General features: G+C 42.4%; 1 protein-coding gene, 1 long non-coding RNA gene and 1 pseudogene across 2 annotated transcripts in view; 2 read left to right on the top strand and 1 right to left on the bottom strand.

The window, feature by feature from the left end:
* Positions 1–1,036: 1,036 nt before the first annotated feature.
* Positions 1,037–5,504, bottom strand: LOC132510222 (large ribosomal subunit protein eL22-like; annotated as a pseudogene).
* A 21-nt stretch (positions 5,505–5,525) lies between these two features.
* On the top strand, positions 5,526–19,688 carry LOC132510221 (zinc finger protein 347-like). The gene is made up of 4 exons (XM_060132026.1): positions 5,526–5,563; positions 5,725–5,914; positions 14,177–14,303; positions 18,487–19,688. Exons 1-4 carry the CDS (start codon positions 5,526–5,528, stop codon positions 19,686–19,688), a joined length of 1,557 nt encoding a protein of 518 aa, XP_059988009.1.
* A 1,070-nt stretch (positions 19,689–20,758) lies between these two features.
* LOC132509854 (uncharacterized) overlaps positions 20,759–22,518 on the top strand; it is a 33,047-nt gene continuing 31,287 nt past the window's right edge. Inside the window, exon 1 of the long non-coding RNA XR_009537151.1 lies at positions 20,759–20,914. This is a non-coding gene — a long non-coding RNA (uncharacterized LOC132509854). The remainder of the gene's footprint in view (positions 20,915–22,518) is intronic.

Below are 22,518 nucleotides of genomic sequence, written 5' to 3'. Positions count from 1 at the left end.
GACAGAAATAGAGACACAGATGCAGAGAACAAACATATGGACACCAAGGGGGAAAGGGGGTGGTGGTGGTGGGATGAATTGGGAGATTGGGATTGACATATGTATACTAATATGTATAAAATGGGTAACTAATAACTTGCTGTATAAAAAATAAATAAAATGAAGTTCAAAAAAAATAGATGCAAGTGACAGCATACTATGCACACTGTTTTATACTTAAATTTTTCATTAGTATATATCTTGGAGATAATTCCAGGACATATAATTAAAAAAATTTTTTATTGCTAAGAGAAGAAAAATTTTTTCGTCGAGGTTACATTTTTCTGGGGGAGGTATGGCAAAGGTCTTATCCTTTTGTTTACCTCAGTGGTATCATTCATGAAATTCCAGAGTGGTTGGTTTAAGGTCACATTCCTGAGAGGGGTGTAACTGCAGTAAAGTCTTGTTTTGCTGTCTTTGGGGCAAATGACCACTTTGGGACTGTTTTATTTTTTTCAACACTCCCTAAAACCTGTCCCCCATTCATGAATATGCAGTACATGGCATGCACCTTGATTTACATTATGGGAAAATAGGAATATAGTAAGCACATGCGAAATATTAGAAAAATTAAAAATCATACGATCTTTTATGCTTGAATCGCTCAGGGAAATAATTTGAAAATATCAATGTTCATGAGTTTTAAAAACGAACAATATACAAGAGGAACTTTTTCCTTTGAGAGATAAAGTAGAAATTTCATACATTCACTACCCAAACATTCTTTATTTTTGGTAATGTGCACTTGTAACCATTCACTGGAATAGGGTGGAACCCCATCCAAAGTTTTGTTTCGTCATTGAGGTTGATGCTAACATTAAAGTGTTATGCGATTATTTGTTACATACTTCAGCTGTCTAGGGGGACAGGGGAGACTTCCAAGGTGTTTTAAAATGGTTTAAGAGAGCAGGGAATGGTGACTGGCTTGGTGTGTTAATGTGATTACCGGGTGAGGCTTGATGGAGGATACACTTGCGGTTTGAACTTTCAGTTTGTATCACAGGATGGAGCCATCAGGCTTCTTTATCAGCTTGCCCACATAGGCTGGATAGGAAGAGGTTGTGCTTATTCGGTGTCAGTAGTGAAACATCAAAAGCTGGAGTCAGATTGTTCAATTAAATGCAATATTTACTCTTGAACCTCCTGGTTTCTTGGTTAGGACACACTATACGCTTCTTCATGCTAATAATGTTATTACATTTTTTTTTTCTCCTGCAGCAGACATATTGTTCAATTGGGTTGTTGAAAGTGCTTATAAAATACTATTTTTAAAAATTGGCTAAATACATTTACCCTGTTTAATAAAAATTAATGTGTGTGGGGCTTCCCTGGTGGCGCAGTGGTTGAGAGTCCGCCTGCCAATGCAGGGGACAAGGGTTCGTGCCCCGGTCCGGGAAGATCCCACATGTCGTGGAGCGGCTGGGCCCGTGAGCCATGGCCGCTGAGCCTGCGCGTTCGGAGCCTGTGCTCCGCAACGGGAGAGGCCACAACAGTGAGAGGCCCGCGTACCGCAAAAAAAAAAAAAAAAAAAATTAATGTGTGGAACTGTTTATTGGATAATATAAATAGGCAATTTCGTAGAAGAGCAATTATCCAAGGGCTATTAAAATTTTCATTTCAAATAACGTTACTAAGCAATATGTTACATGGTTTATTTTCTACTGTAATAATTTTTGTTTTTATTTTTCTAAAGATATTTATTTATTTGGTTGTGCTGAGTGTTAGCTGAGGCATGGAGGATCTTCGTTGCGGCATGCGGGATCTTAGCTGCAGCATGTGGACTCTTAGTTGCAGCCTGCATGTGGGATCTAGTTCCCTGATCAGGGATCGAACCCGGGTCCCCTGCATTGGGAGTGCAGAGTCTTAACCACTGGACAGCCAGGGAAGTCCCTGTGTTTTTGTTTTTGTTTTTCTGTATGCGGGCCTCTCACTGTTGTGGCCTCTCCCGTTGCAGAGCACAGCCTCCGGACACGCAGGCTCAGCGGCCATGGCTCACAAGCCTAGCCGCTCCGCAGCATGTGGGATCTTCCCAGACCGGGGCACGAACCCGTGTCCCCTGCATCGGCAGGCGGACTCTCAACCACTGTGCCACCAGGGAAGCCCTCTGTGGTTTTTTTTTGTTTGTTTGTTTTTTAACATCTTTATTGGAATATAATTGCTTTACAATGGTGTGTTAGTTTCTGCTTTATAACAAAGTGAATCAGCTATACACATACATATATCCCCATATCTCTTCCCTCTTGCATCTCCCACCCTCCGTATCCCACCCCCTAGGTGGTCACAAAGCACCGAGCTGATCTCCCTGTGCTATGCAGCTGCTTCCCACTAGCTATCGATTTTACATTTGGTAGTGTATATATGTCCGTGCCACTCTCTCACTTTGTCCCAGCTTACCCTTCCCCCGGCCCCGTGTCCTCAAGTCCATTCTCTAGTAGGTCTGCGTCTTTATTCCCGTCCTGCCCCTAGGTTCTTCATAACCATTTTTTTTTTTTTTTAGATTCCGTATATATGTGTTAGCATACGGTATTTGTATTTCTCTTTCTGACTTACTTCAGTCTGTATGACAGACTCTAGGTCCAACCTCACTACAAATAACTCAATTTCGTTTCTTTTTATGCCTGAGTAACTGTTGTGTTTTTTAAAATACACTTTTTTCCTTAGCATTATTTTTTCCTTCCAGACATATTCCATTTTTAAAAAATGTATTGCTTTTTTGAAAACTAAATTTATTTATTTTATTTATTTATTTTTGGCTGCGTTGGGTCTTTGTTGCTGTGCGCGGGCTTTCCCTAGTTGCGGTGAGCGGGGTGGGGGGGCTACTCTTCGTTGCGGTGCGCGGGCTTCTCATTGCGGTGGCTTCTCTTGTTGCGGAGCACGGGCTCTAGGCTTGCAGGCTTCAGTAGTTGTGGTTCATGGGCTCTAGAGTGCAGGCTCAGTAGTCTTGGCACCTGGGCTTTGTTGCTCGGCTACATGTGGGATCTTCCCGGAGCAGGGATCAAAGCCGTGGCCCCTGCATTGGCAGGCGGATTCTTAACCACTGCGCCACCAGTTAATCCACATCTTCCATTTTTACAACAAGGGATGTATAAATCAGTGAGTTGTTTTCCGATTCTTGTGACATGAATACGTACATAACTCAGTGAGTTATATAAAGTAGTGCACTGTAAACATGATAAAAGAGCATTCCTCTAGGCGATCAATTTAATGAAAGAACTAGAATGGGGAGATGGTGAGATGAAATGTTTTAATTTGGGAATTGGTATGGTAAAGTGCTTGAAAATCAAGATTGTGGAAATGAACAAGGATGCAGTGAACTGAATGAGATTATAAGGATGAATAAGATAGAAAGACCCCACAATTCCAAGTATAGTTTGTGACAGTGAGACAGTCTCCATTGCCAAAATGCCTGGAAGCCATTCTGCCACTTCTCAGTGGATGGTATTCACATTCAGGGCCATTACATTTTGCAGAGAAAATAGGATTTGTGCTACGTATATATAGCATGACAACTGACACCCAATATCCTCCACTTAGAACTTGATCCTGAGCAAAAAGAAAATATTTTCTTTGGAAAGGCGATCTTCAGTCTGATTTATATTATATTTCGTCATTATCCCACTTCAGGTAAGAGTTATTGTTATTTTATGCCTCATAACTTACTAAATTTTCATCTCTCAGAAAAGCACTAATATTTATTCTCATTTCACAAATGAAGGATTTTAGGACAAACACAGATTTAGACCCATTCATTTGCATCCCAGCAAGTGACAGAATCGGGAATTGAATCCAGGTTGTCTGGTTTCAGTGACAAATTGCTTAATTATGTTGCTACACTAACAAGACTAATTATTTCTATCCTTCCATAACTCAACATCTGTACTTAATTTGTTAGTATCTGTTGACTCTTTTAAATGATTTAACTGCAAATATAATTGTGGTTATGATAATGTTCTATAACATCTATACAGGCATACCTCATTTTAGTGCCCTTTATTTTATTTTTTAAATTATTTTTTTATTTTTTAAATTATTTTTTTATTTTTGGCTGCACTGTGTCTTCTTTGCTGTGCATGGGCTTTCTCTAGTTGTGGAGAGCGTGGGCTACTCTTTGTTGCAGTGTACCAGCTTCTCATTGCGGTGGCTTCTCTTGTGGAGCATGGGCTCTAGGTGTGCAGCCTTCAGTAGTTGCAGCACGTGGGCTCAGTAGTTGCGTTACGCGGGCTCTAGAGCCCATGGGCTTCCTTAGCTGTAGCTCATGGGGTCTAGAGCGCAGGCTCAGTAGTCGTGGCACATAAGCTTAGTTGTTCTCCAGCATGTGGAATCTTCCCGGACCGGGGCACGAACCCGTGTCCCCTGCATCAGCAGGCGGACTCAACCACTGCGCCACCAGGGAAGCCCTCTTCTTCATCTTGATTAATCTGGAAGTAATGCAATTTGTAACTTTCTTTGGTGATAGCACCTACCTAACGTACGTAACCAATCTCGGAGATTAGTCTTCAGATATTTTTTGGTGAGATATTTCAGATACCTTTTGGAAAAAGACACCTAGAAGTTGCGGTAATCTTGCTTTTGCTTTTGATTGTTACAACGCCTGCACTAAGATTCCCAGCTTTTCCATTCAGTTTGATTCTCTCCTGAAGAACCTGCTCAAAATTGGCAGCATCCATGATTCCATCTTGTACAGGATGGGTACAGTCAAGAGTAAACTTCAGGACCTGCTTCTTTTGGTTTTTCAATTGCCCCCCTTTGCCACAAGCTTTTTCAGGGGCTCCAAGGCGGCCGCGGAGGCTGGAAGGTCGGAATATCCGTTCTTTAGGGTTTCAGTATGAAATAACCATTCTACATAGCTAGAGTTCTTTTTTTAATGCACATTTTCATTTGTAATACAAAGAAAAATCCAGTTTTTATTTCCTTAAAGTGCTTATATTAATTGTAACTGCAGCAAATGTTCCAGGCTCCAGTCACCGCCCCACAGCTACCACTTGGAGACCCAAATCTCCAGAGCTCTGAATTGCTTCAGCCTCACTAGCGGGACGTGCGAGAAATCTGTTGGGAAAAAAAAAGCTTTTTATTTAATCTGTTTTTAACTTACGAAGAATCTTCTTAGTTTTTGCAAAACCGGCCCATACAATTGTACGCTTTTACCTTAAAAGTATTATGGACAGTTAACTAAACAGGTCAAGGTAGGGGAACCTCGGCCCCTGCGCCGCACTCCCGCGCTCTCTCCGCAGACCTGCACTCTCCCCGCAGACCTGCACTCTCCCCGCAGACCTGCACTCTCCCCGCCCTGCCCCTCGCACGTAGCGCTCCGCCCAGGCCCCGCCCCGGAAGCCCCGCCTCTTCTCTCTGCGTGTCCGCGGTTTCCTACGGAAGCAGACCCGGTGAGCTCGAGGTGAACGTCGTGCGGCTGACTGTAAGTTTTCTCTTTGTAGTGTGTATGTGCCGCGCGGTCCCCCTTCCTCCATCCTCGGGGTCTCGCAGTCACTATGGAGGTAAAATCACAGCAGCCGGCCCTCCACGCCAAGTAAATCCAGACGTCGCGGTCACAGGACGGGTGTTTTTTCCTTTGGGTTTGAATTCGCTCTGAGGCTGGTTCCTGACCTTGGCATTTTTACCTTGTCCACGTAGACACCGCCTTTCGCAACATTTCCCTGCTTCAAACCTGTTAATGTCTCGCCCTCGCAGTGTAAAGTCCTCTTCCGCGAGGTGGATTCGCGCCCCCAGCCTGGCCCTCTCGGCCCCTGGAGGGCAGCGCCGGCCGCCGCGCTCCCGGAGAGGCCGCGTCTTCTCCCCGGTCCTGGGGTTCTGGAGAGCCCGCCCCTCTCCGGAGACCCCCTCCCTCCCTCCCAGCCCCTCTGTCCTCGCGTCTCCTCAGGCCGGTGCTTCTGCTCCGCAGGCCTCTCCTTCCTAGTGAGCTCTTCCTTTCACCCCGCGTAGGGAGAGGTGACCTGGGCCAGCCCTGTGACACCCAGTGTATGTCTGTCCCCAGGTTCCACCCCGCTGGAAAATAGTCTCTTCCGGTAGGGTGGCATCTTATTCAGTCACCATCCCTCATCCTTGTAAATTCGTGGGCGAGGGGGATCAGGAGAAGCAGAGACCGAGCGACTGGGAGAGAAGCAGAAAAACTGAGAAGGAGGAAAGAATGAGAGAGAACCGATGGGATAGTAACATAGGGAGGGGCCTTGTATCACCGGTAGGAGGGAGGCACTTCACACAGGGAGTGGGCGGAGAGCAAAAGAGTTGCAACCGTGCCCTTCAGAGAACCGTGGTGCTGGGAGAGAAAGAGAGGAAAACTAGTGACTAGAAGAGCAGGAGAGAGAAAGCAGGAAGGAGGCATAGCCACCTGGGGTGCCAGAGAGTGCAGACTAAGGCATTGTAGCAGTTACAGAAAGGATGTAATCTGGAGATCGGAGAGGGAGCTGAGTTTGGGAAAAAGATGGAGACATACATGGATATTTAGGACAATCATAAAGGTTGGGGAGAAAGCAGCAAGAAATCGCAGGACAAGGGTGAGGGAGAACTAGGAGGGGAGAAACAGCAGGCGTGTAGAGGGGAACAAAAAGACAGGTGAAATAGGAGACAGCTAAACAGAGTGAAGTGGAAACACATAGTGGTGCAGGTAGAGGTGAGAAACTGGGTCCAGATGGGTGGTGAGTTGTTTGGATACGGATGATTATGTTGTGATAATGTTGATTTGTAGCTTTAGAATCTAATGAATTAAAATTTATTTGCTTCAATTAGACAGATGAGGATGGGAAGTGCAAAAAGTGAAAGGTTTGTGTATTTTGTAAGTATTTGTAAGAAAAGATAACTTCCATTTGCAGTTCCTGTTCGGCCAAGGCACAGTGACTTGACTCAGACAGTTGTGGGTCACCCCCTTCCATTTTCCTGGCATGAGGTAGAGGAGAGGAGAGAGACTAGTGGCACAAGAAATGACTAGCTTTGTCACCACATGGTGCCTCTTTAAAGGAACATTAAAAGTTTTGGTTTCTGTAATGAATTTTCTTTCTTTCTTTCTGGTTTCTTTACATTTAATTCTTTGTGTAGCTTGGAATAAATCTTAGTGCATTCAATTTCTACTTTCCTGTGGGTAATTATTAACTTCTGGAATAAGTTTGGTTCCCTTAGGTAGTCTACTCATGTCATTCTTTTCTAAATAAGGTAAATCCTCAATTTTTGAAAGACTTCGACACCAGCATTTTTAGATTAAAAATAATTCACAAATTATTTCTTTTTATTGATTCAGGTTTCTATGAGGCCTGAGTGCTTTTCCTTTTCATCTTATATATTGGAAAACTTCTTTGATAACTAGTAAATAATTTTAGACTATTTTGATGAGTATTTCGTAAAGAGGTCATTGGTCTTTTACATTAACAGTCAAAACCTAATTTAACCAGTTAGTCTAATATTTGTCTTTTTTCTCTTTTATTTGGTGTGTTAAAATAGCTGTGAGGTGACAGGAAGATGTTTCACTCAGGTCCCTCTTTAGTGTTCTTTGCAAATGATGAAGGATGAGCTGGATTGACTTGGAACCTTCCTCCAACAGAGCCATCTATTCATGATGAAAAAGTTTGTTCACAGTTTATTTTTCAGCTGACCCCTTACAATGTTTTCTTCACCAGTAGCTGTATTTTTGCAAATCTGCATGTTTAAATATTTTACTGAGATCTTCTGGAAAGAAGAATTGAATACTCAATTGAATTGATCAGACCTTGAAAGAGAAGTTTCCTTTGGTCAGGAACGTGACGGCTGGTCCTGGTGTTTTAAATTCGACAGGCGATGAGGACAAAGTCTGCCCACTGGCCCTTCAGGATCCCATTTCAGACTTTAGTTCTACCTGATTCTCTGGATTCAACCTGGGCTTCCTCAGACATGTCTCCCCTCTGGGCTTCCTCAGGGAGCCCACCTGTAATATGGAGATGAGAGGCTAGACTCAGAAACTGTGAGTCTGAGGAATATTGACTCCTGAAGTGTTTGGCCAAATTGTGTGTTTGTGTGTGGGAATTCTTTCTAGTGAGAGTGTCCTGTGTTATTTAGAATTTTTCACGGTTCCCAGTCATCCCAGAATAAAAAGCAAAAATGCTAGCGTTTTATTTGTCCTCGGGACAAAATCCAGTTTCCTTCCTGTAGCTACACAGACCTGTATCATCCTCAGGGCCCAGCCGGCGTCTCCAGCCTCATCCTGGGAGCTGACCCTGTTCTCATGGTTCACTCTGTCCTGGTCACATTACCTTTTCTCTCTCACACCAGTACCTTTCATGTTTCAGATCTTAGTTGCTCCTCTTACCTTTTTCTTTTAAATCAGCATGATTCTGGCCATACACCCTCCTTCAGGTCTTAGTTCAGAGATGGCTCCCCATCCACCCCCTGACAATCTCTGCGACATTAACCAGATTTTATTGCCTCAATATCAGTCACCCTCAACAGAAACGCACTTCTCCATTGATTATTTTGAGTCTCTTGTCCTTAACCTCCACCGAAGGACACAGTGTTCATCTTTTTCCCAGGGTCACTGCAACGCCTCACTCGTGGGATGTTTTCAGATGCTAGGAATTTCCATTGGGCTGAGTACTCCTCAGGGAATACGAAGGTAACAGGGTAGGTGATGAGGGTGGTTCCCATATTTGTTCTGGGTATTTCAGCGCTTATTGATCTTTACCTTGTGTGCCTACTTAATTACTCCAGAGCAAAAAGATGTAGGGAGGCCTAAGAAGCCCTGTACAACTGGTTTCCTCCTGCAGTGTTGTCAGGTGTCCTCACGTTTATTCTGCTGCGTTACTGCTCTACTGTAGCTACAGGTGTTCCAGGTGTGCACATCCAGGGACCAGTCGCCACCTTGACAGGTGCTTTGCCTTCCAGGAGTTCACTTGCTCAGAGTCAGCGGTAGTGATTTCACTGTGCTAAGGGGGGGGCAGAAGGTCCAGAACCTAAGGGGATGTGAAGGAGAGTGCCCTAAATAGGGACTGTATTTTCCAATTCGATGTGAGTAGGGAGAACAGGAGACAAGAAACTTAGGGATGCTCTCTCTTTGTAACTGTCTCACTGAACTCAAATGCCTGTGTAACTGGACTCCGTAACGTCCCTAGTTGCTAGCAAGTATTCTCCAGAGGGCCAGCTTTTTGACCTTCATACTGAACGCCCAGTGTCCTTTGGGCGGGAGCTTCTGTGTTCTTGTTGCAAGATCTTTGCTGAGAGGTCTTTGTGCCCTTTATCACGTTTCCTCTTGTTCGCCTGGAGGAGAGATAGAGAAGTCACGTTTCCTCTTGTTCGCCTGGAGGAGAGATAGAGAAGTCGGGGAAGTGAAGCAGAGCCTGTATGGGTCTGCACGAGGGATATGGCCGCAGGTGTGGGCATCAAGTTGAGCCCAGTGAATGTGTGCACCTGTCCCTTGTGGAATCAAGGGATGTGGGGAAGTGTTGGCAAGGGATGTCTTAATTCTGTCTGGAGCATCAGGACACGGGTTTATGGGTGGTTGTGGGTTTGAGGTGCCGTAGGCGCCTAGCTCAGCTTCCCTGTAACATAGATGCTGAGACTGAGGCTTGCATGTATTGGTTACATTGGGTCACACCTTCATTCCTGAGGAGGAATGAAGACAGTGGATTTAGAAAGAGAGAACCATTTTCCCCCAGTATTGTTAGAGCTGTGGCCTGAGATATACCCACAGGGAGCTCTGGGTATAGGAGGATGGCTGCCATGGTACCGCAGGAATGGATCTACAGGGTGCCCTATAGAATCCACTCTAAGCAGTGACTTGTGTTGGCTTTTTTGGGAGGGCAAGAATCGTCGTGTAAACCTCCAAGTAATACAGGGAAAGTCTCAGAGATCATTTTTCGCATTACCTTTGCTATTTTTGAGCATTTTGGGTTGTGAGTGAAGAATATTTCAGATGCACTATGAAAGATACAATGAGTGAAGAATATTTCAGGTGCACTATGAAAGATACAAAAGAGAGCACTTCATTGGGCATGTTGGGGTCTCACTGAGGCATGTGTATCATTGGAGACATCTTTTTAATTGGTAGGTTTTGGAGACGACAGTGTTTGTACTGGAATCATTGTAAATGAAAGTATGGGGTTTTGGGTCCACTGATCCTTGGGTGTCTCCATGTGTGTTTTTTCCTGATGCATGAGTTTTGAAGAGCTTGGTTTCTTATTTGGTATTTTATATGAGGATCATTAAGAGAGGGTCTGGAGACTGTGTTGGATCCCATAAGAGTTTGTTAGTTTATTTGTGTCCATATGGGAAATTATGAGTTCTATGTCAGATGGCAGAATATTTTGAGCAGGGAGCTTCTGCTAGGTATGTGTCTAGCACGGACCATAAAGTCCTGTCATGTTTGGAAAGATCGTTTCAAGAATCAAAGGGCCCCAACACCACAGTGATCTAAAGTCTAGAGGCTCATCCTTGGGAAGAAATAACTGTTAACTTTCTTGTTGCCAGGCTCTTGCTTGTTTCTGTACTATCCTCTCTTTATCTGTCTCAACACCCAGACACACACATACACACACACAGGCCCAATACAGAGAACAGAGCACACTTAATGCCCTGTTGGTGGGAATGTAAATGATACGGCTATTACGGAAAACAATATGGTGGTTTCTCAGTAAATTTAATGTAGGACAGACACAATCTGTCAAACCCATCTCTGGCTCGATCTCCAAAGGAAATGAAATCAGTATATTGAGTGAAATGTCTGCCACCAATGAGCATTAATGCATTATTCGCAACAGCCAAGTTGTAGAAAGAACCATAATGTTGACGAATGAATAATGAAGAGATTTTATATATAAATATATATATATATGTATGTATATATATACACACACACAAAATTCAGCCATAAAAATGAAGGAGCCTATCATTTGTGACAAAAATGAATGAACCTAGAATGAATATGCTCACTGAAATAAGCCTGACAGAAAAAGGTAAATTCTGTGTGGAAACTAGAAATGTAAAACTCATAGAGCTCTAGAGTAGAAAGGTTGTTACCAGGGGCTGGGTGGTGGAGAAAATGGGGCGATGTTGCCCAAGGGTTAGAAACTGTCATTTGTAGAATGAGTAGGTTCTGGGGATCTGTGTGTACCGTGCTGACTACAGTTGATCATAGTGTGTTACTATATACTGGAGAATTGTTGAGGGAGTAAAATTTTAGTGTTCTCACTACACAGGCACAAAATGGTAACTGTGAGTTAATGGAAGTGTAAATTACTTGATGCTGATAATTATTGTACATTGTGTACATCTGCCAAATAACCGCGTTGTACAGCCTATATGTACACCATTTTTATTCATCAATTATACCTCAGTAGTGCTTGAAAAGAAAAAGCGTGAGGTGTGCTGGGCTCATCTCCTCTAGGTGGTGCTCAGCCCAGGCTTCACATTGATTTGAGTAAGGCATCTTCATCTGTTTTATACCCCCTGACCAGAGATGCCTTTTAAAGGAGCTGGGATGGGGCCCAACATGAATAATACTTAAGGTTCCCCAGGATGTTCCAATCTGGATCCGTCATTGAACATCAGGACTCTGAGTCCCCCCGTTCCTGAGGGCTGAGCTCTGGGCTGAGGGTGAGGGCTCTGCTCTGTGTGGGGATGGATCAGGGCTGGTCTGTGACCTGCAGGGGATCGTTGGGTCCCGCTGAGGTGCCCGCTGCTGCTGGGTACGTGAGGGCCTCACCAGGAGGGGAGCCTGATCTGAAGGAAAGAGTGGGAAACTCACTGGTTGGTCTGTGTGTGGGAGTTATTGTCCTGAGCCCCTCCTGGGACAGTGGGCAGCAGAGGACCGTCTGTTCCCCATGCTGAGGGCTTCCCTGTGTGTATGGTGGTGACTCAGGAAGGGGGTGTGTTGATTCTAAGCATTAAACAGCATCTTTCCAACTTTGAAGATCGACCTCTAAAGCCTCACATGGTCTGAGGAAGAAGTCCTGAAGAGGAGGAAGAGGAAAGAGAAGGAGTAAGAAATGGCTCTTTCTCAGGTGAAGTCATGTTCTCAGTTGATTCTTCAGTGTATCCATCCTGAAATTCCCTTCTTTGGACACGCTAATCCTCTCTGACTCTGAGGTGTTGTTCCTGAGACCTATGCATTCATCCTTACCTAGTGCCTTCCCTCAGTACGTGTTTATAATTTTTATATCTTCTTGGAGAATTGACCCTTTTATGATTACGTAATGTCCTTTGTCTCTTATGTCAGTTTTTCTGTTTACTTTTGCTGTCTGTGGGATAGAATGTCTTTTTCCTTCCTTTTGCTGTTTGCCTTTCCTGTCCTTAGATTTGTCTTTCACTCTAGCTCTCTGTTTTCCTCCTGTTACTTCCTCTAGTGGTCCCTGCTCAGGCACACTGTACAGTGGTGAAAGGCAGGAGACTGGCCAGCCCCCTTCACTCCACTGTAACGTCAGAGGGAATGCATCGACCCTTTCCTTCTGATCATGACATTGGTGAAATGTTCTTTCTTAATAACAATATATTTTTTCCATATTCTTTTTTGTTATGTTTTATAATTCTCCAAGAAACTTTTTACTTTACCATTGTGACAATTTTATTCTTAATCTGTTAAAATAATGTATAGTAGTAATAACTTTTCTAATTTAAAAAATTTTTTTTCTAATTTTGTATCAATGTTTTATTAGTGGAAAAACAGAGAAACCCTTTTTGGCTTTTGTTAATGCCTATCTGTATAAATTCAAATGGACAGATTTATATTTTTGAATATAGTTATTGAAATTGGAGTTAAAGTATTCTTGTTTTTTTTTTAATGTCTGTATTATTTTCTTTTTTAGTAGCCTACTATAGAATCATGTTGAGAAACTCAGTTTAATACAGTTTGTACATTTTCATTTCTATAAGAAATATCCTGAAATACACGTGAATAAATATAATGAAAAAATAGTCTGAAAATCTGTCAGGAGACCACTCTCGTTTCAGTTAATTTATCGTTGACATGTGTGCATATGTGCATGGATGTGCAAGTCCATGGTTTAGATAAAAGACATCATGATTTTAAATCTATAGATATCTTTTTGCAATCATATTATATCTTTAATATATTCCCTGGCCTTGAATTTTTTCTACAGTATCATGTTCATGGTTTAAATAGTAATAAGATTACTAACATTTTGTGTGTATGTGTACGTGTACACGTATATAATGAACTTTTAGGCTGTTCCATGTTGTTTACCTTGAACTTCTTTAAAGTTTTCTCAGGTAATCGTCTGTCAATGAAATTTTAATGCTCTATGTGTTACTTAACTCTTTGATTTTTAAGCTTCAGTTCCAGAGCCCAACCATGGTGTAGCCCAACCAAGTTCGTGTGCTTAGTGTATGATTCCTTAGATTGCTGAACTCAGTCGAGTTTTTCAGAGTGTCTCTGACACAGTTTTCTCCTCTGTAAGTTGGGAAAAGATCTTTCTTTAATGAGCTTTGATGTTGCTAACAACATTTAGAGTAAAACATTTAGAGTAATGCATAGCATATAGGAAGTGTTCATATAATGTTCCTCTTTTTTTTTTTTTTTCTTTTGCTGTATGCAGGCCTCTCACTGCTGTGGCCTCTCCCGCCGCGGAGCACAGGCTCCGGACGCACAGGCTCAGCGGCCATGGCTCACGGGCCCAGCCGCTCCGCGGCATATGGGATCTTCCCGGACCGGGGCACGAACCCGCGTCCCCTGCATCGGCAGGTGGACTCCCAACCACTGCGCCACCAGGGAAGCCCATAATGTTCCTCTTTGCTGCTGTTATCATCATCATAATTGGAGGCCTTGAGCTTTCTTTATAGAGCCACTGTGGACTCTGTCGTCTCTGAAGACACCACTCATGTTCCTCCACCTCCAGAAGGATGATTATCCCTCAGTGTATAGAACGTAATATCTAACACTTCCACATGGACAACACGGTGTTGAATTTTTATTTGCATATATTTTATGTATTGCCCACAAGAATGAGAAGGGTAAATCGATTTGAAGCATATTGTAATCTCTATGACAAAGCATAAGAAATTAAAATACACACCCAGTTAGCTTCAAATACCTTTCCATGGATCTGTCAGAATACATACTTCAACCTAATTGATCTTTTACCTCTACTCATTTTGTATGGAAATAAGAACTCTCCTCACGTCCTCTTGGTGAAATGTTTTTTTATTTAAGGGACAGTTGACATTGAATGATGTGGCCATCGAATTCTCTCCAGAAGAGTGGGAATGCCTGGACCCTGCTCAGAGGGCCTTGTACAGGGACGTGATGTTGGAGACCTACAGGAACCTGATCTCTGTGGGTGAGGATAACTTCCCTCCAAAAGTCAGGAGGGTATCTTTGCATGTTCCCTGGTTTGCCTTTTGGAATCCCCTGCCTTGCTTAACTGAGCTCAAAGCCACGTTGACTGAGGCATGAAAAGCTTCTTGATTTAGCATCAGGAGTTTAAACATGCCCTTTCTTCAGATGATCTGGCCACTTTGTGGTACACCAGGAGTTTTTTAAGTGATTAAGTGTGTCTAATGCCCAAGCGGAAACTTTTAAAATATTTCATTCCCTGTGCTCTACCTCTGTGCTTTTGATTCAGTACCTACTGGAAAAGAGTTAGATGTCTGCATATTTCATCGTTCCCTCTGCATTGAGAAGGAGGCAAGCGGTGGATGAGTTTGTGAAATATGTTTCCAGACCCACCGCAGCATTAGTAGTGTTTGGGAAACTCTACCAAATGGGAGAGTTGTTTGCGAAAACAGAAATCTATTCGTTGTCAAGTCTGAGAGGAAATTTTTCTTCTCCCTTAGTTATCACTCGGTCCCTCAACATGTAAAATGTATTCTTTCCCCCTCCAGTGGTGCGGGCGCTCCACCAAAGACAAAGGCAGTCTTTATCATGATCTGCTGCACTCGGCTATGTGGCCCCTGTGAACTTGTTGCTGCTTGATTTTGAGGAGCGTGAACAGGGTTTTTTGTTTTGTTTTGTTTTTTTGCGGTACGCGGGCCTCTCACCGCTGTGGCCTCTCCCATTGCGGAGCACAGGCTCCGGATGCACAGGCTCAGCGGCCATGGCTCACGGGCCCAGCCGCTTCGCGGCATGTGGGATCCTCCCGGACCGGGGCACGAACCCGTGTCCCCTGCGCCACCAGGGAAGCCCCAACAGGGTTGTTTTAAAGGGGTCTGTTGCTCTCTCAGCTCTCCTTTTGGACTTGATTCCCTTGGATGCTCAGTTCTCAGTCTCTATAGATCAGAGCTGATGCCTCCAGACTCCAGCCCCTGAGCCTTTCTGGGTTCCACCCCCATCTTGTGTTCTTTGAAGACCTAATCAGAAGATGGGAAAACACTGGCTGCTCTTTCATTCCATCTGGCACCTCAGAACCTGCAAGGAGCTGTCTCAAGCCCTGTCTGCTTGTTTTGCTACCTCAGCCATTTACTCCTTTGACTAATATCTCCACATTCTGCTACCGGAGTTCGGTAACAGCTGTTCTACTTTAAGTTGCTCTTAGTATGCCTCTTTTTTTAATTTTACTTTATTTTTATTTATGTATTTATTTTTTTGTTGGCTGCACTGGGTCTTCATTGTGGCGCTCAGGCTTCTCTAGTTGTGACGGGCGGGCTCCAGAGCTCGCGGGCTCAGTTGAGGCAGCACTTGGGCTTATTTGCCTCTTGGCATGTGAGATCTTAGTTCCCCGACCAGGGAGCGAACCTGCGTCCCTTGCAATGGAAGGCGAATTCTTAACCACTGGACCACCAGGGAAGTCCCAGCATGCCTCTTTTTTAAAAAATATATTTTGCACATAAATGGGATCATTCAGTTTTATTCTTTCTCTGAATAATTTTACTGAGTATATATCCTCACTGTCCATCTGTGCTGTTAAAAATAGTAGGATTTTTTTCTTCTTTATGTGTAAATGAAATTGCATTCTGTGTATCTCCCAGATTTGTTCCCCATCCATCTGTTGGACAGTTAGGTTGTTTCAATGCCTGGGCAATTGTGATTACTGCTGTTATGAATGTGGGAGTGCAGGTATCTTTTTTTTTTTAAAATAAATTTATTTAATTTATTTATTTTTGGCTGCATTGGGTCTTTGTTGCTGCACGTGGGCTTTCTCTAGTTGTGGCGAGCAGGGGCTACTCTTCCTTGTGGTGTGCGGGCTTCTCATTGCAGTGGCTTCTCTCGTTGCGGAGCACGGTTTCTAGGTGCGCAGGCTTCAGTAGTTGTGGCTCGTGGGCTGTAGAGTGCAGGCTCGGTAGTTGCGGCGCGCGGGCTTAGTTGCTCCACGGCATATGGGATCTTCCCAGACCAGGGCTTGAACCCGTTTTTCGGGCATTGGCAGGCGGATTCTTAACCACTGCGGCACCAGGGAAGCCCAAAGTGTAGGTATCTTTTAAGACTGATTTCATTTTGTTTGATATATTCCCAGTAATGTAATTGCTGCATTATATTATAGTTTTGTTCTTTTTACAGTATTCTGGGAGCTTTTATACTTTTCAGTTTCTTTGTATCTATATGTTTTTATATGGAAGAAACTCTCTTTTTGATGGCCTTATTGTAGTTTTTCCTTTAGGTTTCGGCTAAAACATTCTTTCACATCTCCTGGGATATTATGTATGTACTTTGTGATTATATGCATAGAAATGAGGCCTATGGAATATTCAATTTGATACCTTATGTAGCAAATAATGTAATAAATGTAAACCTGCTATATTGCTTCAGTGTCCCATTCTCTCTCTTTTTACATCCCTTTTGTTTTGGCCCCATACCCAGAGTATAATTTCCACAGTTATAAATGGAATCGTACTGGGAAATCCCTGGTGGTCCAGTGGTTAGGTCTCAGCTCTTTTCACTGCCGTGGGCTCAGGTTTGATCCCTTTTTGGGAAACTAAGAATCCAGCAAGCTGCATGGCATGGCCAAAAAACAAGGAATAGTATTGTGTTACTTGCTGGGCCAATTCTTCTTTTCTCTTTTTTTTCCTTAATTAATTTTTAAAATTTAGTTTAATTTTTTTCTTTTTGTAAATATATTTATTTATTTAGTTTTGGCTGCATTGGGTCTTCATTGCAGCGTGCGGGCTTTCTCTCATTGCAGTGGCTTCTCTTGTTGAGGAGCATGGGCTCTAGGCATGTGGGCTTCAGTAGTTGTATCATGTGGGCTCAGTAGCTGGGGCTCACGGGCTCTAGAGCACAGTCTCAGTAGTTGTGGCACACGGGCTTAGTTGCTTCGCAGCATGCAGGATCTTCCTGGACCAGGGCTCGAACCCGTGTCCCCTCCATTGGCAGGTGGATTCTTAACCACTGCACCACCAGGGAAATCCTCCTCTTTTCTTTTTTTTTTTTTTTGCGGTACGCGAGCCTCTCACTGTTGTGGCCTCTCCCGTGCGGAGCACAGGCTCCGGACGCGCAGGCTCAGCGGCCATGGCTCACGGGCCCAGCCGCTCCGCTGCATGTGGGATCTTCCCGGACTGGGGCACAAACCCGCGTCCCCTGCATCGGCAGGCAGACTCCCAACCCCTGCACCACCAGGGAAGCCCCTTTTCTTTTCTTTTAACCACATTATTTTTAGTTGCCTCATACAGTTTTATTCACACATATATGCAATCACAAGCTATGATACCCCATGTTTATTATTCTCTCTCCTCCACTCAGTCCTGTTATCAGTCCTGGTCTTTATTTACATGGTCTCTTTCTGTCTCTTTTTGTATTGTATTATTTATTTATTTATTTATCTATCTATCTATCTATTTATTGCCACACCCCGTAGCATGTGGGATCTTAGTTCCCTGACCTGAGATGGAACCTGCACCCCCTGCTTTGGAAGCACATAGTCTTAACCACTGGACCGCCAGGGAAGTCCGTTTACATTGTCTCTTGATGTGGATAGAATCACTGTCGTTGGTCACGTATTTAAGTTGTTCTCTTGATCTCCCCAGTTTCTGCAGCACTTCATCATCCATCCCTCCACCTTCCTCATTACTCACACTGTAAAAATGATTCCCTTTCATCCATTGAAAAACTTTTTCAGTAGATGACCTAAATCAGTATGTGCAGCCGTGATGACTCAGAAACCATTTCCAGCAGGGATGCTTGAATAACAGTATTAGTTACATAGCTCACTTCTTCTTGCATCTCCCTTAAGATTTCCTTTTTAAACTTCTGGTATTTGTGTGTTTACTGTTAGTTGGTATGTGCTTTGTGGTCACCGTGGAAAATACCCTTTTTTGAGAGCTAATGTAAGTTTTTCCATTTGAATGTTTTTGTCACAGTGGTTGAAACGATGCTACGCTGAACTTAATTTGAATTACGTGTAATCACTCTTTCTGTAGGGAAGAATCCTATTCTTTACTGTTCTTCAAAAATTTAACACCATGGTTGAAAAGTTTCGTTAACTCTGTTTGATAAAAGTGTTACTTTTGTTTAATATCACATATTCAATGTGAAACATTTATTCATGCAGTGTAATGAATAGGAAATGTATGGTTCTTTGTATCTTGTAGATATTTCTCATATACACGTGGTAAGGAAATTACAGCTAAAATCAAACATTGATAGAGGAGGAGTATTCCAAACAGTGATTTTGGGAAGACATGAAATCCAGGAACCTTTTTACCTCTCGGAAATACAGGAGAATATGTTTGACTTTGGATTTCAGTGGAGACATGATGAAAGGAATTACAGAAATATCCCTACATCCCATAACCAAAATGTCACTGATAGAAGAAGTCAACATGGTGGAAGGGATGCGGGAAACAACCATATTGGAAATAGACTTGTGTTAAGCCTTCAGGATGAACTGCATATGTTTAAAAGTAAACAGAAAATTGATGATTTTAATAAAGCTAAGAAGAGTATCAGCAGTACTTCCTCATTTTCACCAGTTGAAGGAATTTCTCCTCCTGTCCAAACCAACATTTCTAATATATATTTTATGCATCCTTCAATACTGACACAAGACCAGAGCCCACACAGGGAAATACCTTACAATGAGTATGGCAAAACGTTTCATCAGGGCTCAAATCTCAGGAGTCATCAGAGAATCCATATAGGAGAGAAATTACATAAATGTGATGTATGTGACAAGGTCTTTAGCCGAAATTCAGATCTTGTAATTCATCAAAGAATTCATACTGGAGAGAAACCTTACAAATGTAATGAGTGTGGCAAGGTCTTTAGTACAAAAGGGAAGCTTTCAGTTCATCAGAGAATTCATACTGGAGAGAAACCTTACAAATGTAATGAGTGTGGTAAAACCTTTAATCAGAGCTCAATCCTCACTCGACATCGGATAATCCATACAGGAGAGAAATTACATAAATGTGATGTGTGTGCCAAGGTCTTTAGTCAAAATTCAGACCTTGTAATTCATCAAAGAGTTCATACTGGAGAGAAGCCTTATGAATGTAACGAGTGTGGCAAGGTCTTTAGTCAGAAAAGAAAGCTTTCAGTTCATCAGAGAATTCATACTGGAGAGAAACCTTACAAGTGTAATGACTGTGGTAAAACCTTTAATCAGAGCTCAACCCTCACTCGACATCGGATAATCCATACAGGAGAGAAATTACATAAATGTGATGTGTGTGCCAGGGTCTTTAGTCAAAATCCAGACCTTGTAACTCATCAGAGAATTCATACTGTGGAGAACGTAGTGTCTGTGGGAAAATCTTTCTTTCTTCCTCAGGCATCAGTAGGCATGACATAATCCATCGAGTAGCAAAACCGTATAAATATGACGTATGTGACAGTCTTTCATCAAAATGCAGTCCTTGGACTTCATCAGGAAATTCATACTAGAGGGAAACCTTAAAAATGGAATGAGTGTGTCCCAGTCTTTAGTCAAAACACAAACCTTGCAAGTCATCCAACAGTTCATAATAGTGAGTAATCTTACAAATGGAATGAGTGTGTCCCAGTCTTTAGTCAAAACACAAACCTTGCAAGTCATCCAACAGTTCATAATAGTGAGTAATCTTACAAATGGAATGAGTGTGTCCCAGTCTTTAGTCAAAACACAAACCTTGCAAGTCATCCAACAGTTCATAATAGTGAGTAATCTTACAAATGGAATGAGTGTGTCCCAGTCTTTAGTCAAAACACAAACCTTGCAAGTCATCCAACAGTTCATAATAGTGAGTAATCTTACAAATGGAATGAGTGTGGCTAAAACCTCTCATCAGGGCTCATACCTCAGTAGGCATCAGATAATCCGTACAGGAGAGAAATTACATAATTGTGATGTAGGCGGCAAGGTCTTGGGTTAAAATTCATACCTTGCAATTCATCGGAGAATTCATACTGAAGAGAAACCTTACAAACGTAATGTGTGTGGCAAAACTTTTCATCATGGCTTAACTCTCTGGCATCATCAGATAATCCATACAGGATCCAAACCATATAAATGTGATGTGTGTGGCAGAGTCTTTAATCGAAATGCAGTCCTTGCACTTCAGAGAATTCTTACTGGAGAGAAACCTTACAGATGTCATGAGTGTGGCAGGGTCTTTTGTGAGAGGACAACCCTTACAAGGCCTCAAGAAATTCATATTGCAGAGAAACCTTACAAATGTAATGCGTGTGCCAAGGTCTTTAGTCAAAAACCCCAACTTCGAATTCATTGGAAAATACATAACGGAGCAAATTACAAGAGTAATGATTGTGGCAAAGTGTTCAGTCAAAATGCAAACCTTGTACGTCATCAGAGAATTCATAATGGTGAGAAGGCTTACAAATGCAATGAGTGTGGCAAGGTCTTTCGTCAGAGTTCAGCCCTTCCAAGTCTTCGGAGAATTCATAATGGTGAGCAGTCTTACACATGTAATGAGCATGTCAAATTCTTCAGTGTGCTTTCAAGCCTAACTTAATGCCATCAGGCAATCCATATTGGTGAGAGACTTTAATAATGTAGTGATGTGACGAGGCTTTTAGCAGGTGTCCTCATCTTATGCTTTATTAGAAATTTCATTCCTGATTGAAACCAATAATTGTAATTATTGTGGCCTGGCCTTTTGACAAGGAATGTATTCACCAAAGAATTCATTCTAGAGATTACCTCATGAATGTGTGAATGCGGAAAACCTTCACTTGGGGCTCACATCCTACTAATCATCAGACAGTCCATACTGAACAGAACATTACAGCATTACTCTACCTTGGGAATGCTAGTTTTTAAAACACTCCTTAATACCTGCTCCCCATTCTTGAGTATGCAGTATATGAATGTATTTTTTCTTGTTCTTTTATGTGTCTAAATAAACGTCATGGTGTGCACCTTGATTTAGATGGAGAGAAACTAGGAAAATAGTAAGCATATGCAAAGTAGAAAAATTAAAAGATCATGTAGTATCACATTTTTCCTTTATTGTGCTCAGTGAAATAATTTTTAGGGCTCTATTTTCATGAGTTTTCTCTTCAAAATGAACCACATACAATGGGGACATTTTTGTTTGGTGGATAAACTAGAAATTTCATGTATTCACCCTTAAGACATGTTTTTGTTGTTGCTGGTTTGCGCTTGTGACCATTCAGTGGAATAGGGTGGAACCCCACACAGAATTTGGTTTCGTTATTGAGACTGATATTTATATGGAAGTGTTATGAGAATGTTTGTTATATAATTCAGCTTTCTATGGGAAGGGTGGAGACTTCCAAGGTGTTCAAAAAATGGTTGAAGAGAACAGGGAATGGTCAATGGCTTCATGTGTTAAGATCACTTGATGAGATTTGAACTTTCAGTTTGTATCAAAGGAGGGAGTCCTCAGGTTTTTTTGTTTTTTTTTTTTAATTAGTTTGCCCACATAGGTAGAATAGGAGGAGGTTGTCCTGCTGCCTAAAGCTGTCAGTAGTCCAACATGATAAAATGGATTCAGACTGTTTAACAAAACAGCGAATGTTTACTCTTTTTTTTTTTTGCGGTACGCGGGCCTCTCACTGTTGTGGCCTCTTCCGTTGCGGAGCACAGGCTCCGGATGCACAGGCTCAGCGGCCATGGCCCACGGGCCCAGCCGCTCCAGGCCATGTGGGATCTTCCCGGACCGGGGCACGAACCCGTGTCCCCTGCATCGGCAGGCGGACTCTCAACAACTGCGCCACCAGGGAAGCCCCGAATGTTTACTCTTGAAACTCCTGATTTCTTGATTAGGAAACAATACATTTTTCTTCATGCTAATAATTTATTACATTTCTTTACCTGAGGCACACGTATGTTCCATTGTGCAATATGGTTTTTGAAAATGCTTGTAAAACACTGTTTAAATCAATTGCCCAAGGTGTTTTTACCCTAGGTTAATAAAAATTAATGTTTGGACAAGGAATTATATTCCGTCTCCTGGAATAAACCATAATGGAAAAGAATATTAAAAAGAGTGTATATATGTGTATAACTAAGTCACTTTGCTGTACAGCAGAAACTAACAGAATGTTGTAAATCAACTATACTTCAGTAAAAAAATTAATGTTTGGAAATGTTTACCAGATAATATTTGTAAGCAGTTTTTTAGAAGAGCAGTTATCCATAGGGTATCAAAATTTTATTC

Source organism: Lagenorhynchus albirostris, chromosome 19 (assembly GCF_949774975.1).
Source record: "Lagenorhynchus albirostris chromosome 19, mLagAlb1.1, whole genome shotgun sequence".
In the NCBI taxonomy this organism is placed as follows: domain Eukaryota; kingdom Metazoa; phylum Chordata; class Mammalia; order Artiodactyla; family Delphinidae; genus Lagenorhynchus; species Lagenorhynchus albirostris.
This window is presented reverse-complemented; position numbering and strand designations above follow the sequence as displayed.

What these genes read in the sequence shown, in the direction of transcription:
- LOC132510221 (XM_060132026.1), top strand. Translation starts at nt 5,526, where the DNA reads ATGGAGGTAAAATCACAGCAGCCGGCCCTCCACGCCAA. An exon ending in CAGCCGGCCCTCCACGCCAA is followed by an intron (nt 5,564 to 5,724) that starts GTAAATCCAGAC and finishes TCGCCCTCGCAG; the next exon opens with TGTAAAGTCCTCTTCCGCGA. An exon ending in CTGTCCTCGCGTCTCCTCAG is followed by an intron (nt 5,915 to 14,176) that starts GCCGGTGCTTCT and finishes TTTTTATTTAAG; the next exon opens with GGACAGTTGACATTGAATGA.